The 16,493-nt window shown below is 45.5% G+C and overlaps 1 protein-coding gene across 2 annotated transcripts in view; it reads right to left on the reverse strand.

The window, feature by feature from the left end:
* Nucleotides 1-16,493, reverse strand: part of LOC147025648 (leucine-rich repeat-containing G protein-coupled receptor 5-like) — a 92,615-nt gene that overhangs the window by 60,295 nt on the left and 15,827 nt on the right. Inside the window, exon 2 of one of the 2 annotated variants that reach the window (XM_085886848.1) lies at nt 103-174. The exons of the other annotated variant lie outside the window; for it this stretch is intronic. Within the exon in view, the coding sequence (XP_085742974.1) occupies nt 103-174 (72 nt within the window). The remainder of the gene's footprint in view (nt 1-102; nt 175-16,493) is intronic. 2 annotated transcript variants of the gene reach the window in all.

Raw genomic sequence — 16,493 nt, forward strand, 5'->3', positions numbered from 1 at the left:
CAAATGGGAAAGAGAGAGGAAGTGAACAAGAACAGGAATATGAATGGCTGGCTCGGTGTGAGAGCACGACTGAGTGAATGAGTAGAGAAGAATGATACGTACAGCTCCCTCAAGGCCTGCAGGTGGCTGAAAGCACCAGGAGGTAGAGATGTGAAATTATTCATGCTGAGATCCCTGTAAACACACACACACACACACACACACACACACACACACACACACACACACACACACACACACACACACACACACACACACACACACACACACACACACACACACACACACACACACACACACACACACACACACACACACACACACACACACACACACACACACACACACACACACACACACACACACACACACCAGTTATGATGTAATCACAAAGGAAGGAAGACCCACCCATTCATGAATGTACCTGTCGGTAGGTGGTGAGGACACCCTCACCGTACAGCTCAGGTGTGTTTTTAGCCTCCGAGTGTGTTATTAAAGCGGACACGTTTTCATTGCGTCACGGATATGGTAACCACGTGGTATATTGTCCGCACCCAAGGCTCCATCCGAGCCAGAGTCGCCTGTCTGTGCGGACCACAATGCATTGCCTGGCACCATGAACAGGTTCCACCTGCACGTCGACCGAGCCGCATACCGGGGATTTGCCCAAAGCCAACCCTGGGGTGCTCTCAGCACCAACAAAGGATTGATTCATAGGAAATGTGAGGTGTGTATGCGTGTCTACGTTCGTGTATGTGTGTGTGTGTGTGTGTGTGTGTGTGTGTGTGTGTGTGTGTGTGTGTGTGTGTGTGTGTGTGTGTGTGTGTATATATATATATATATATATATATGTGTGTCAATTTGTAGAGAAAGCAAGAGCACACCACCAGGTTCCACAAGGTTTTTGTGGACCTCAGAAAAGCATGACCACTGTTCGCCATAAGGCTATTCGAATGGTGCGACAGGTATGGTACACCTCCTGTATTCGACACAGGTATGGTACACCTCCTGTATTCGACACAGGTATGGTACACCTCCTGTATTCGACACAGGTATGGTACACCTCCTGTATTCGACACAGGTATGGTACACCTCCTGTATTCGACACAGGTATGGTACACCTCCTGTATTCGACACAGGTATGGTACACCTCCTGTATTCGACACAGGTATGGTACACCTCCTGTATTCGACACAGGTATGGTACACCTCCTGTATTCGACACAGGTATGGTACACCTCCTGTATTCGACACAGGTATGGTACACCTCCTGTATTCGACACAGGTATGGTACACCTCCTGTATTCGACACAGGTATGGTACACCTCCTGTATTCGACACAGGTATGGTACACCTCCTGTATTTGACACAGGTATGGTACACCTCCTGTATTCAACACAGGTATTTGACATATCATGATTAAACCTTTACTTAACTCTGGTGATTGAGAGATGGAGGTAACGATGGAGATAACTAACCCTTTGGGGGTTGATGTGCTGTACAAATGTTGTGCCAGATCAGTGGGTGAAGGGACTAGAAGACCTGCAATAGTGACGGTGACTGGATTTCTGTTTGCTGCCGATGTGGTCACAGTGGGGGAGAGAGAGGGAGAGGGAGAGGGAGAGGGAGAGGGAGAGGGAGAGGGAGAGGGAGAGGGAGAGGGAGAGGGAGAGGGAGAGGGAGAGGGAGAGGGAGAGGGAGAGGGAGAGGGAGAGGGAGAGGGAGAGGGAGAGGGAGAGGGAGAGGGAGAGGGAGAGAGGGAGAGAGAGAGAGAGAGAGAGAGAGAGAGAGACAGAGAGAGAGAGAGATAGAGAGAGAGAGAGAGAGAGCCATGGACATGTATACTTGATGAGGTGACGTGTATACATAGTGGAGGTTAATATCGAGCATGTTAAAAATGTTCTGGTCGGGGAGGGGAGAAGCATCACCACACACATCAGCGTGGACGCCATCAAGGTAGTGACCGACTTCAGATTGAATGGTATTGTGGTGTCACAGAGACCGTAGAACGTAGGACTGCCTGTGCCTCGATGATGTTTGAAGTCCTATGCAGACCTGTATTCTGGGACAATGATCTTTCCATGAAGATGAAAAGCCTAGTTTACTGTGCTGTAGTGTTTAGTGTGCTGTTGTATGGGTTGAGACGTGGACCAACAAGAGAGATGTCTCCAGGAAGATCGGGGCCTTCCACAACAGGTGCCTCTGAGGCATATTCGGTATCAGTAAGCCTCAACAATGGTCACCGCTTATCAGTAGTGTTCAAGTAAGGAGACGGCTTGGGATGGAGGAGTTAATAGAAGGTATTATTGTAATGAAAAGACTTCGCTGGCTACATCATCGCTCCCCGATGGAAGACAACCGCATCCCTTGGATGGTTGTCACATCACCACCCAGCACATGGAGCCAAGCTGAGATGGAGAGACAAAGTGAGACAATATCTGAAGAAGTTAAATAGTGATGAAGACAGCTGGTTCCATGGTGTTCAGGAAAGAGATTCTTGGGGAATGAGATGTAAATATGGCATGGATGTCTGTACGAATAAGAGAATCGAGACAGACAGAGAGATACCGCAATGCTGCCATTCGTGCTGTTGTCAGACAAGGACTGACAAGTACTCTTGTAAATTTCACATGTGATACATGTCAGAGATACTGCAGAGGAAGACAACATATTGCAAGACATCAAAACCTGACAACTCGTCGGAGACGGGACAAGCCTGACAGCTAGCTCAGTCTGCCACTTGGGGCGGAAAGACCCCATCGATCGCCATAGAATGGCCTGTTTTGATCAGGAATCAAGGTGTGTGTGTGTGTGTGTGTGTGTGTGTGTGTGTGTGTGTGTGTGTGTGTGTGTGTGTGTGTGTGTGTGTGTGTGTGTGTGTGTGTGTGTGTGTAAAGGATCAGTTTGCATTTTGAGTAAAAGCGACGTGCATCCACAGGACACCAAACAAACACATCGGTACAGACGTGCAAACTACTCTGCCAATCGTACGTGCATTGTATGGTGAGGGTTTCCTCCATGAGAGAGCCCCGTGCCGTGAGGTCACTGATGCACCTCATTGTAACCATCGCGAGAAGTTGAACTTTTAAAACGTTTGACAAATTTTGATTCCTGTCATGGCTTTACACAGGTCTGTCAACGTCAGACAGTCCTGTGTCTAAGCTGTTCACAGAACATGGTTTGTCCAAGCCATTTGTGCAGCTGTCACGTGTGCGTTTTGGATTGGAAACGATAAGAATGATTTCATAATTAGTTTTAATCCACATTGAGATTTCCATTGGAGTCTGATTCATCTATGAGGGACATTCGAAACGTTTTTGAAACGATATTCTCACAATTCCAAGAAACGTCATTTTTTATTTCTCAATTTATAAGTGCAGCATCTCAATCTCAAAATAAGGAGAAAAAAAAGATTTCTTTACCAACTACAGAGTTCATAGAACAGATTAACCAGCACAGTGTTCACGAACACATATATATATATATATATATATATATATATATATATATATATATATATATATATATATATATATATATATATATATATATATATATATATATATATATATATATATATATAATAAACCCAGTCATTTGGGGATTCACAATTCGTGGAACCCAGCTACGTATTCACGGTATATAAAATGTGAACTACTTCCACTTTCATGGTCCCTGTGCTCCATCTACTCATGGTTTATAAAATGTGAACTACTTCTACTTTCATGGTCCCTGTGCTCCATCTACTCACGGTTTATAAAATGTGAACTACTTCCACTTACATGGTCCCCATGCTCCAGCTACTCACGGTTTATAAAATGTGAACTACTTCCACTTTCATGGTCCCCATGCTCCAGCTACTCACGGTTTATAAAATGTGAACTACTTCTACTTTCATGGTCCCTGTGCTCCATCTACTCATGGTTTATAAAATGTGAACTACTTCTACTTTCATGGTCCCTGTGCTCCATCTACTCATGGTTTATAAAATGTGAACTACTTCCACTTTCATGGTCCCTGTGCTCCATCTACTCACGGTTTATAAAATGTGAACTACTTCCACTTTCATGGTCCCTGTGCTCCATCTACTCACGGTTTATAAAATGTGAACTACTTCTACTTTCATGGTCCCTGTGCTCCATCTACTCACGGTTTATAAAATGTGAACTACTTCCACTTTCATGGTCCCCATGCTCCAGCTACTCACGGTTTATAAAATGTGAACTACTTCCACTTTCATGGTCCCCATGCTCCAGCTACTCACGGTTTATAAAATGTGAACTACTTCTACTTTCATGGTCCCTGTGCTCCATCTACTAACGGTTTATGAAATGTGAACTACTTCCACTTTCATGGTCCCTGTGCTCCATCTACTCGCGGTTTATAAAATGTGAACTACTTCTACTTTCATGGTCCCTGTGCTCCATCTACTCATGGTTTATAAAATGTGAACTACTTCTACTTTCATGGTCCCTGTGCTCCATCTACTAACGGTTTATGAAATGTGAACTACTTCCACTTTCATGGTCCCCATGCTCCAGCTACTCACGGTTTATAAAATGTGAACTACTTCTACTTTCATGGTCCCTGTGCTCCATCTACTCACGGTTTATAAAATGTGAACTACTTCTACTTTCATGGTCCCTGTGCTCCATCTACTAACGGTTTATGAAATGTGAACTACTTCCACTTTCATGGTCCCTGTGCTCCATCTACTCGCGGTTTATAAAATGTGAACTACTTCCACTTTCATGGTCCCCATGCTCCATCTACTCACGGTTTATAAAATGTGAACTACTTCTACTTTCATGGTCCCTGTGCTCCAGCTACTCACGGTTTTTGTGGACATAAACCTCCCCCGACCAACAATGGTCACACTACCCCACCCCTCCTCCATCTTCCCACAATCCCTTTAGTGATAATCCCCAACCTACTATGCCCCACATGGATCCGCTTGCACAGCGCGTTCTGGGCCTAACTCTTTCTTCTCGTCCCACGGCCTTGACCTCCTATGATTCCTCGCATTTGTGAACTTTTGTGCTCATTTTTTCAAATCAATCTCGTGTTTCGGTAGAGTCCACTTCAATGCTCGACTCTTCAGCACAATCACCTGCGTGATTTTCAGAGGAGTTCATTGTATTCTGACTCATCATCATCACATCAAAAGTAAATCAAAATCGTGAACAGTTCCTACTGTTGTTTTTAATTTGTCAGCATTTTTAATGAAACGAAGTACGTGCTTAAATGTTTTAAATTTTCCCTTAGGAATCGCGAACCGCCGTGAAACCTAACACCCCTTTCCCCATTGAAACAATGCCCCAACATTGGCGGATTCGCGATTTGTGGTCGTTTTCAAGAACTTATCCACCGCGAATGTCTGCTCTATTTCACTTCAATTTTAATAAAATAATGATTTTAATGATTGTTAAAAAAAAAAAACTGGAAATTTAATGCTAACGAGACAACCCGTGAATCCGTTTGGGTTCCCGTTGTGACAGCGGTTGATAAAAGAAATCATTTCAAAAAAAAAAACAAATAATAAAAAGATAGCTCCAGCGAACTATGCCGTTGAGGTTGTTTGCATTGATCAAATTCTCCCGAAGAGTACTTGACTGAATCGGGAATGGATTTTTATATATTTTTTTGTTTCCCGATTTGAACGAAACTTGATACTGCACACCGTAGGCAAATTGTGAGTAAGGTGGCCATAAAATTTTTGCGTTATCATGTACCGTTTTGGCTGTATTTCAGGAACATACATACATACATGATGAGAGTTTTCGTAATACATGTATATTATATATATATATATATATATATATATATATATATATATATATATATATATATATATATATATATATATATATATATATATATATATAGCTCATTCTAACCAGTTACTGACTGGTAAGACTCACCGATTCACTGACTGACTGATATTGATGTTCGGTATCTTCTGGGTGACGGAGAAAGCAGAAATATTGCGTGCCGACTGACATCGAAGTCGATACACCAATAAACATCATAGAACCATTGGATAGCATCCGTAAATGAAAATATAAATAGATGAAAATAGATAAATGGAAAAATATGCAGGTGAGCAACCCAAGACAATGGGGAACACAGTTCATTCTTGCTTACAATGTGTAAGTGTACCCCGCTCATGTAATATATAAAGCTCTTTCTAACTGCTGACTCACTGACTGACTGACTGATAAAGATCAGTGCCTTCCGGGTAACATAGAAAACTGAAATTTTGCTTGTCAATGGACATCTAAGCCGGTACTCCCAGAAAAATGACAGAATCATCGGACAAGATCCATAAATGAAAATATAAATAAATGAAAAAAAGAAAATGAAAATAAAATGCAGATGACTCAAGGCAATGGGGAAGCACAGTTAGTATGCTTACACATATGTGTGAAGCTCATTCTCACCACTCACTGACTGACTGATATTAATGTTCGGTACCTTCCGGGTGACGTAGAAAGCTGAAATATTGTTACGGATCTGGCAGCCATGAGCATTCAACATTCAGGTCCCCATAGCTCAGTTATTTCGATAAGTAAATGTGGATAGATAGCTCCCTTTCCCCTATGTCTAATGGGAATTAAGTGTACATGCGTTGAAGTTATTTTATAGATAGGATTTTTACACTTATGACAACGCCAACAACAACCCCGCTCACGGCATTGTCCGCGCTGTTCGAGCGCTCACGAAGCGTTTCGTTCTAGCCTGGCGCTGAATGAGGGTATGTGTCATTTTTCAGCCAATTGGCGCAGAGCGGGCTCCAAGAGAAGCAAAGCCTCTTCGTGGGGGTGGGGAATCGAGACGCACCGACACGCCCCCCGACCAATCATGGAGAGACGACGGATTTTCCCTGGCGAATAAGGTGTGCGGAGGGGTGAGACACGCCCCCCCCCACCCCGATGCCAGGGAGAAAAGGAATAGACGGGACGGCGCGGTGTCTGGTTTCGTCCTGTCGCTGGTTTCTGGTCGCGTCCTGTCGCTGGCTTCTGGCCTCGTCCTGTCGCTGGCTTCTGGCCTCGTCCTGTCGCTGGCTTCTGGCCTCGTCCTGTCGCTGGCTTCTGGCCTCGTCCTGTCGCTGGCTTCTGGCCTCGTCCTGTCGCTGGCTTCTGGCCTCGTCCTGTCGCTGGCTTCTGGCCTCGTCCTGTCGCTGGCTTCTGGTCTCGTCCTGTCGCTGGCTTCTGGTCTCGTCCTGTCGCTGGCTTCTGGTCTCGTCCTGTCGCTGGCTTCTGGCCTCGTCCTGTCGCTGGCTTCTGGCCTCGTCCTGTCGCTGGCTTCTGGCCTCGTCCTGTCGCTGGCTTCTGGCCTCGTCCTGTCGCTGGCTTCTGGCCTCGTCCTGTCGCTGGCTTCTGGCCTCGTCCTGTCGCTGGCTTCTGGCCTCGTCCTGTCGCTGGCTTCTGGCCTCGTCCTGTCGCTGGCTTCTGGTCTCGTCCTGTCGCTGGCTTCTGGTCTCGTCCTGTCGCTGGCTTCTGGTCTCGCCCTGTCGCTGGCTTCTGGTCTCGCCCTGTCGCTGGCTTCTGGTCTCGCCCTGTCGCTGGCTTCTGGTCTCGCCCTGTCGCTGGCTTCTGGTCTCGTCCTGTCGCTGGCTTCTGGTCTCGTCCTGTCGCTGGCTTCTGGTCTCGTCCTGTCGCTGGCTTCTGGTCTCGTCCTGTCGCTGGCTTCTGGTCTCGTCCTGTCGCTGGCTTCTGGTCTCTTCCTGTCGCTGGCTTCTGGTCTCGTCCTGTCGCTGGCTTCTGGTCTCGTCCTGTCGCTGGCTTCTGGTCTCGTTGTCGCATGCCGGAGGAACGTGTGAGAGCCCGACGCTGCCCTCCGTACCCGGTGCTTGCAGCGGCATCGCGTTGCAGGTTCGAGTCCCGTCGATCTAGGACGTCGAAGACCGCACGAGGCAGGAAGGTCCGATATAGCTCTGGTTCCTAGTTCACCTGTCCGCGAGCTGGAGGTCTTCAATAAAGACCATTGGGGTCCATTTCTGTGTGTGTGTGTGTCTGTGCGTCGGCCCGTCTTTAAGTAGCAACTGGATAAGTGCTTTTGCTTGTAGATTATTGCATTGCTTAGTCGGTTTAACTATGCCCTTACGTGCTTCCCTCGTTCCCCGGATTATTGTTAATAAATACCCCTATTGTTGAATGTTTCAGCTCGTCTTTGTCCTTTCCTTCATTGGTTTAGCAATGGTTTAGCGTGTTGGGTGATTAAAAAGGCCGTTGCTGCCGTAGTTGTGCATTTGGACCGACGGGACCTCGGTAACCATCCGCTTGGGTTACGCACGGGCCGAGCACGCTAACGGCTCGTCCCGTTCGAGCTCCGTCGAGGGTGTGAATTCCTCGGTGGCTCGCCACGTGGGCCTCCAGGTATTTTGAAGTTTGGCAAATAACCCTGTACCACGTAGTTGAATTATTGACGATTCACAGTCCTGTAAGGGACCCGTACCTTCGGAGTTATCGGAAAAGTACGATCTAGATTCCGGGTGTCCGGTGGAGCCGACTCTACTGCTCCATCTCGCGGTCGTGCTCGTCGCCGATACCCAGCCCACAACAATATTGCGTGCCGACTGACATCGAAGTCGATATACCAAGAAAAATCATCGAACCATTGGAAAGCATCCGTAAATGAAAATATAAATAAATGAAAAAAATAAATGAAAAAAAATAAATGCAGTTGAGTGACCCGAGACAAAATTGTTCAGAGCTAAGCACTTTGTTTTCACTTAACAAACGGACGGACAGACGGACATCCTAGACTCAAGCATCTGGTCTGCACACAAATTGTGAGGGTTACATCCAGCATCCAGTCTCCGCATAATGCAGGAGGGTCCTACAGACTCCAGCATCTGGTCTCCACAAAATGCAGGAGGGTCCGAGACTCCAGCATCTGATCTGCACATAAAGTATGAAGGTTGCAGACATCCAGCATCCAGTCTCCATACTGTATGATGCATGAGGATTGGAGACATCCAGCATCCCATCTACACACCATGCATGAGGGTCGTCGTACCGAACATCCGGTCTCCGCATAATGTATGAGGATTACAGACTTCATAATCTGGTATCATGAGGATCACAGACTCCACCATGTGGTCTCCACAAAATGCACAAGGGAGGCAGATATCCAGCATCTGGTCTCACATAACACACGAGGATCGCAGACTCCAGCAAAAGGTCTCCACAGAATGCTCACGGGTCACAGACTCGAGCATGTGGTCTCCACAAAACGCCTTTAATCACAGACCCAAGTGACTGCAAATGATCCGCAGACCCAAGTGACTGCAACGGCACCAGAAAATCCATGAACAGCTGCAAGTGCTATTGGCGCATCCGCACACCCTCGGCCAGAATAAACAAAAGAAATCCGCGGCTGTCTGGGCCAGGGCGCCGAGCACCGCTCGAGCTGCTTCGGTGATGAGATGTGAAGGGATGGAACAGAGCAAATGCCCTCAAAATAAATTATATAACCATTCCATGAGCACCAAAAACGTGATCATCACAAACAGAGATGTCTTCAAGACCAAGAAGAGCCACGCAGCTCAAACAAATTCTTCGAATCGGTCACATACATGGAGATGGATTATTATGCTTCCAAGAAAACTTTGAGTCGATTCCTCTTTTTGTTAAAATTACTTTTTCACATCAAACTCATCTCCATATTGATCTTAATGAAAACAATTGGGTAATAATTGTGTATGATCAACTTCATCTTATCTTCTGTCACACCATCGCATCAACTTCTTCCTGCACATCATTACCTTTTTCGACAACGTCACATCACATTCCACATCACTATCACAAATTCAGCACCAGAACCGCGCACCAATCCTCGTCACCATCACCTTATTCCCATCTTGTACGTCTCTTTCTTCGTCGACATCACACACACACACAGACACACACAGACAGACAGACAGACAGACAGTGAGAGAGAGATTTTTGTTAAATTACACCAAGTCCATATTGTGTATTTACACGAAGTTTACAAAAACACACAAACAGCGCCTAGTGCGCATTCCTGGCTGGGAAACAGAGCCCTAAATGGGGCTACGTCCGTACTAGGAGAACCAGCACAGAAAACCGAACCCCCTGCGGCCCGGATGAAGAAGCATTGCGGTCCAGGGACTGCATTCACATTGCCGGGGGAAGGCGTGGGTGGGCAAGGGGACGACTGGAGGACTTTCTACACACCTGGAGGAATGAAATGCTCACGTCCTGGTTTGCTTTTACTCTCAGTAGTGTACAAGTTTAGAGCATCCTCTCCGATCCTGGGAGGTCGGTGGTTCAAACCTCCATCCGAGTTATACCAAAGACTTTAAAAAATGGTACGTGCTTCTTCCTTACTTGACACTCAGCATTTAAAAAGATAGAGCACGGACAAACAATGCGAGGAAGGCAATGGTAAACCACCTAGGATAATCCTTGCCAAGAAACTGATTCTGCAGCATCGACGCTCTGTTGAGATTGTGTGGGTCATCTTTTTTATTATTTTTTTTAGAAGATCAAGTACCTCATCTGGAATTGGCATTACAGTGTTTGGATTGAATTTATTTTTGCAGATTTTTTTTTTTTCCTTTTCACTGATATTTGTTTATTGACAAGTTAAATTGCATCCTTTAATTTAAAAAGAAAAAGCACTTTGTAACGCCATCCTTTCACAATGTTTGGGGGTTACGAAGGAAACAGAGCTAAAAACATCTGTGGTTGTTAAGCAAGAGCATTTCTCGTTACGCTGCTCCCTGCAGTGAGGGTACTGGGCTGGAACTTGAGAAAGGAACCATTTTTTGGGACACGGTCGTGCACCAATGGAACTTGGAACAAGAACGACCAAAACAGGAGCAGCTGCAAATATTTCACCAAAAGCTTCCCAGCTTAGCAGGCCAGGCCGGATGGCCCCACTTCCTGGCTGGCCACGCGGCTGGCCCAGGAAAAAGGTGTCCCATCCAGCTGCAGGCAAGACCTGAACCGAGATCACGGCCCAGGAGGCAAAAGAAGGAAGGGAGAGAGGAAAGGAAGGGAGTGGGGGTGGGAAGGGGGAGGTGGGTGAAGGGAGGACACCCCCAAGTGACTTAATCTCAGGATTCAAACACACAAGTCTTGAGATGTAATGAGTGATATACCTGCACTTCACTCACCCATCCCTCCCCCCAAAACACCCACAGGAACTGTGTTTGAATTTTTCTCAACAATTACAGAACAAACTGAAGCAAAGGAACCTCAAGTGTGAGAATCATTGAAGCATAAAAGCATCTGTTTCGCCTTATTCTGACTCATTTGTTCGATAAAATGGCTGAAGAGTGATAAGACACGCCATGCATGGAGCATGGATGTGGTATAGCATGAATGGCGGGTGGGTGTTGCCTAACTAGACCGGTGTAGATGGAACGCTTGGTCAGTGCGACGAAGGTCTGCAGAGATTGGTTCTGGGGAGGGAAAGGTAATGCGAGTAGCGGCTTTTATCCAGCGATGGAGAAAGCAGGGACCAAAGTAGGCCAGCAGGTGGTTTGTGGTGGGAGGGGGGGGTGGGTGGGCAGTGAGGTGTAGGGCGAGTGGTTAGGAAAAAAGAATGATGGAAATTGGATGGTGAGATGGAAATACCATCCAGTTCTGACTCCGCTGACCGATCAACAACGAATACATAACACGATGGGGATCAGAATGTGTGAAAAACTCGGCCTGGTTCCGTGAAAACAGAAGACCATGTGACACAGGAGAAGCATCTGGGGGTGGTAATGGATACGACAGGTAAGCAGACAGCACAGTGCCAGGTAGCTATTAGGTTGTATTAGTAAAAGGATAAATTCTAAATCAAAAGAGGTCGTGTTAACGCTGCATAGGAATGAAGTTACACCTCGTCGAGAATATTGCGCTCAGTTTCGGTCACCACTATTCAGGAAGGACATCGTTGCCAAAGAGAGGGTTCAGTGTAAGGCTACTAGATCGATTCTGGGCCTAGCTCGAGTCGGCTATGAGGAGCGGCTGAAGGAGATGGGACTTTATACATTGGAAAGGAGGGGGTTGCGAGGGGATTTGATAAAGATATTTAAGATAATGATAAAATAAGGGAATAGGTTTTTCAGCAGAATGCAGCGTGATAGGACAAGAGGCCTGAGAGTAAACAAGATGAGAGTTAAGACAGTAGCAAGGCAAGGGTCTTTCACCCGGAGAAGTGTTAATGAATGGATTGGTCTCCCTGGAAAGGTAACGGCAGCAGAAAGCGGAGATAGGTTCAAATTGGAATTCGATAGGTACCTCGAAGCATTGGAGATAGAGGGGTATGGGGATGTTGGCAGGATTTATAGGTAGCTGGGCATCAAAGTATCCTCGTTCCGGAGAATTACAGTACCGGCTCCACCAGACCACTATCTATTGTGAAGGACAAAAGCTCCAACTTGCCGTGCAAGACAAATAAACAAAATCATGTCATAAAGGAGCCATTTATCAGACACGAGGTTGGACTTTGCCTCCAATGTACTCTTGTCCTTGCATGAGCCATTCCCTTTGAGTAACTGTGCATAGAGTGAAAAGCTTTTTGCATCTCGGAGCCACATGTCGGTACTAGCTGTCCGAGGAAAGGTGAGCTGCCCACAAGGGCCAGACAATGGGATACCGGTAGGAAAGAACCCGACGGTTCCGAAAAAGGCCTGTCAAGCCACCGTGCTGGTGTGACAGCTCAGTGTAGTAGACAGCCTGCTGTTGGGGGTAAATAAGGGTATTTGGCGCGTTCAGAGTGCCCTCAATAAGCACCAGGTCCATCAACGATCAAACTCACAACAGATTGGAACAATTAGTCATTGGATGACGGGTTTGGTAGTTTATGTCTCGGGTTTATAGATTTGACTTGAACTTCGAATGTATGCCGACACCATGAGGGAGGGTTGAGGTCAGAGATTTGGATCGCTCTCTCTATCGAGTGCAGCCTATGGCTGCTGGTTGCATCATTGGTTGGGACGCGGCTTTGCCGCTGATGCAGTGTCCCCTTTACCAGTGCACTGGTACTCATTTCACCGACTTGGGAAGGATGACAGGCTGAGTCAACCCCCTGGTGTATTAATTCAGCGGCCGACGGGGCTTGAACTCAGAACCTTAGGATCCCAAACCCACCACCCAAACCACTAAGCCAACACCAGGTTAGAGATTTGGATGAGGGATACATACATATCGTGTATATTGCAAACTGTGGTGTCTGTCCGTGCGTTCGGTCTGTCTCCCGTTTACGGCGACTGCTTCCTGATGCTGTGTTTGAAAAGCTGCTGATTGCATTTCCATTTCACCTTCCTTGATGCAATATAGTCAGTCAATTTATTGTCCCTTCCAGTAAATTCAAAATCAACATGAACACATGGATTAAAGTATATTTAATGCAGATCTTTATGGAGTAACACACTATTTGTAAGTAAAACGCTACTGCGTTTTGCCCTCTTTTTAGACAAATCCAACCTCTGCCGCCCAATGTTGCACCACCATTTTCTGGTGGGCAGTACAAGTCGCTAAGAGCTTTGGTTCTGAGTGAAACCAAGAGTTAAATAATTTAAATAATCCATGAAATATTATAAATTGATAAATTAACTTAAAATTTTTCTTGTCGATGGGGGACGGGTACTCTTGCTCGTATCGAATATACAAAGCTCTCTCTAACCACTGACTCACTGACTCACTGATATACGTTTAGTAACGTCGAGGTGGGGTAGAAATCTGAAATATCACATACCGTTACAACTCGACACAAATATCCCATGATCGCAAAAGAGTTGGAAAATGTCCATAAGCTAAATATAAGCGAATAAAAGTCGGCCGGCTGTTAGAGACTGTCTGCTCACTGCAGGTCATGGTGACCCAAGACAATGAGGCTAACACTGGAACTGGTTGCTCGGCAACGGTAACAAGCGCCTTTCTGCCTTTTATTTCATCACTTTTGTCGTATTTACATAAAAAAATTACGACATCTGTAAACTTTAAAATAAAGAGCTCATTGTAATCATCGATGGTTGATTTCCTTGAATTATTTAAACGTTTGCAGAATGCAACTCCAATGGGCTTTTTAAAACAGTCTAAGGACACCAGACTTTATACATTAGGAAGGAAGCAATTACAAGTGCTTCCTCTGTGTCTGTGATGTACGATGTGCTGAAGTATTGATATTGTTACGTTTGTGGGGGGGGGGGGAAGGGGAGGGGGTTAGATAGCAATTTGGAGCAGATCGGAATGTATGGAGTAGCGTGGTGTGTGTACGGGTAGTTAGCCAATCTCCATGTAATAATCAGGGACACGTCATCTGAAGGAATGTCTTGTTTGCATGTGCACCATACAGGGGGTGGTTCGTGATAATAATGAGTTAAGAATTGTGTTGAAAGAATTGTGTATAAACCCCGACGTAAACCTCTATCGAGGGTGACGGAAGACTAGGCAAGAGAGGAAGACAGGGGCAGAGCGTCGAATGCCTCCAGTGGCGGAGCTTTTATTACCTCCCAAGAGGCGGATCTCGGATCGCCTGTGAGGGGGCGGAGTTTTGTTGCCCCAGGAGAAGAGCGAGGAGCCAATATATATGTGTGCATATGTACATATATTATATATATATATGTGTGTATCGGGTGGTTGGGTGTGTGTGAGAACCGTCGAGCTTGGAGAAAAAGGAGAACATGGCGGATAAAAAGTCTTAGGAGAACAGGAGTTGAGGGGAGCTAATTGGAGGAAGGAGAGCTTGGAGGAGATTGTCCAGTTTGCCTGCCTTTGCTCTGTGCTTATTCGTCTGCGAACGCCAAGAAAAGAACAACGCCGTCGTGGTCCTGCCCATCACCTCCTCATCGCCTGCTCTGCATCCATCCTTCCCGCCCGCTACCACCAGAGCTGAGCCCCCCATTTTAGTCCCTTTCTCATCTGTGATCGGGTTCAGTGTGAGGCACCATAGATTTCTTTAGATTCGTTTTTACCTCATTGTATATAATTATTTATTAATAGCATTCCCTTCCTCCCATCCAAACCCGCCATCATCTTCTCGCGATCACCATCCACTGGTTCTTTTTGTTTGGGCTACTGGAAATAAACCCATTGGTTTCAAAAGAGCTAAGGTTTTCGGGTCTTTCCTCACAACTGTGCGTGCATAGTCCGTCATAATACGGAACGGAACAGAAGTTAAAACTGTTTGGTACATCGTGGAATTTCAACCTCCTGCCACGAGCTCAACGTTAGTTGAGCCGTTGACACGACAATACGATTTAAATATTGCTAATTACTAAGTAGCCATAGTAATTAACAATTTGTTGATGACTATGTAATGGCAGTAGTGACAGCACAATTGAAATAGTGCATATTTTATTTCATTGCATTTTGTGTCACAGGACTTGTCATTCTTCGATTAAGTTAATTATGAATATGCAACACTTCAAAATGGTCTTTGGGCTTGCATATCATTGGAACCTAGTGCTCTTGAATATAAATGTCTCTCACAATCCACATCAAGTCTGTAAAGCTTGTATTTATTATGTCTGCACATGGGATGCACCCAAGTAGTTGCTTGCAGTGTACAAACATGCTCTCCACTGGTGTGTGTGTGTATATATGTATAGATAGATATTATATGCATTGGCAATAGAAGGTCTACACCCCCTTTAAAAATTTTCACCTTTTGTTTCATTATCGCCTAGAATAAAATTTCATTCAATCAGACATTTTAGCTGTGCCACCGAAGGCGAAGGAGTTCATGCTTTCACCCCTCTCTGTCCATTTGTTTATTTGTCTGTTTGTGTGCAGAATATCTCAAAAAAGTTGTCGACGGATTCGGATGAAACTTGGTGGACATGTCGGGTGTGTGACCATGACAAATTGATTCAATTTTGGTGAAGATGCGAATCTGGATATGGACACGAGTTATTTAATTTGTAAAGTGATTCTTCACCATTGAGAGATGGGACCAAAAATGATATATAGCTTGATATTTCAAAAATGTTTTGGGTCCGATATGTTCTCGTGGATCAGGTATTACGTGGCGGAGGTATGCTCCCCACCGAGTGCCCTTCTACTTCCACCTGCGTATTCACATTGTAACCCACAACTTCTAAGTGAAAAACAAATTCGACAAATTTCAGAAAATTAATAAAAAATACAAAACTAGAATATCTTGGTTGGATAAGTGTCCACCACTCTTATTATAGCAATTGTAAATGAGCTCAGGTGTAACCAATCACCTTCGAAATCACACACAAAGTTAATTGGCCTCCATCAGTTTTAAATTGTAGTGATTCTGATTATTTCAGAACAAAATCAGCTGTTCATGTAGGTTTCCTCTGCTGGGTGGTGCATTTCAGAGAAAAGACTCAATCATGAGCACCAAGGAGGTTTCAAAGGGCCTATGGGATAAAGTTGTGGAAACGTATAGATCAAGGGACGGGTATAAAAATATTCCAAAGGCCTTGAATATCCCTTGGAGCACAGTCAAGAAATTATTAAGAAGTGGAAAGCGAATGGTACCACCAAGACCCTGCCT

The sequence above is a fragment of the Eptatretus burgeri genome, chromosome 6, assembly GCF_056783735.1.
Source record: "Eptatretus burgeri isolate ZD-2024b chromosome 6, Ebu_testis_v1, whole genome shotgun sequence".
NCBI classification, from domain to species: Eukaryota; Metazoa; Chordata; class Myxini; order Myxiniformes; family Myxinidae; genus Eptatretus; species Eptatretus burgeri.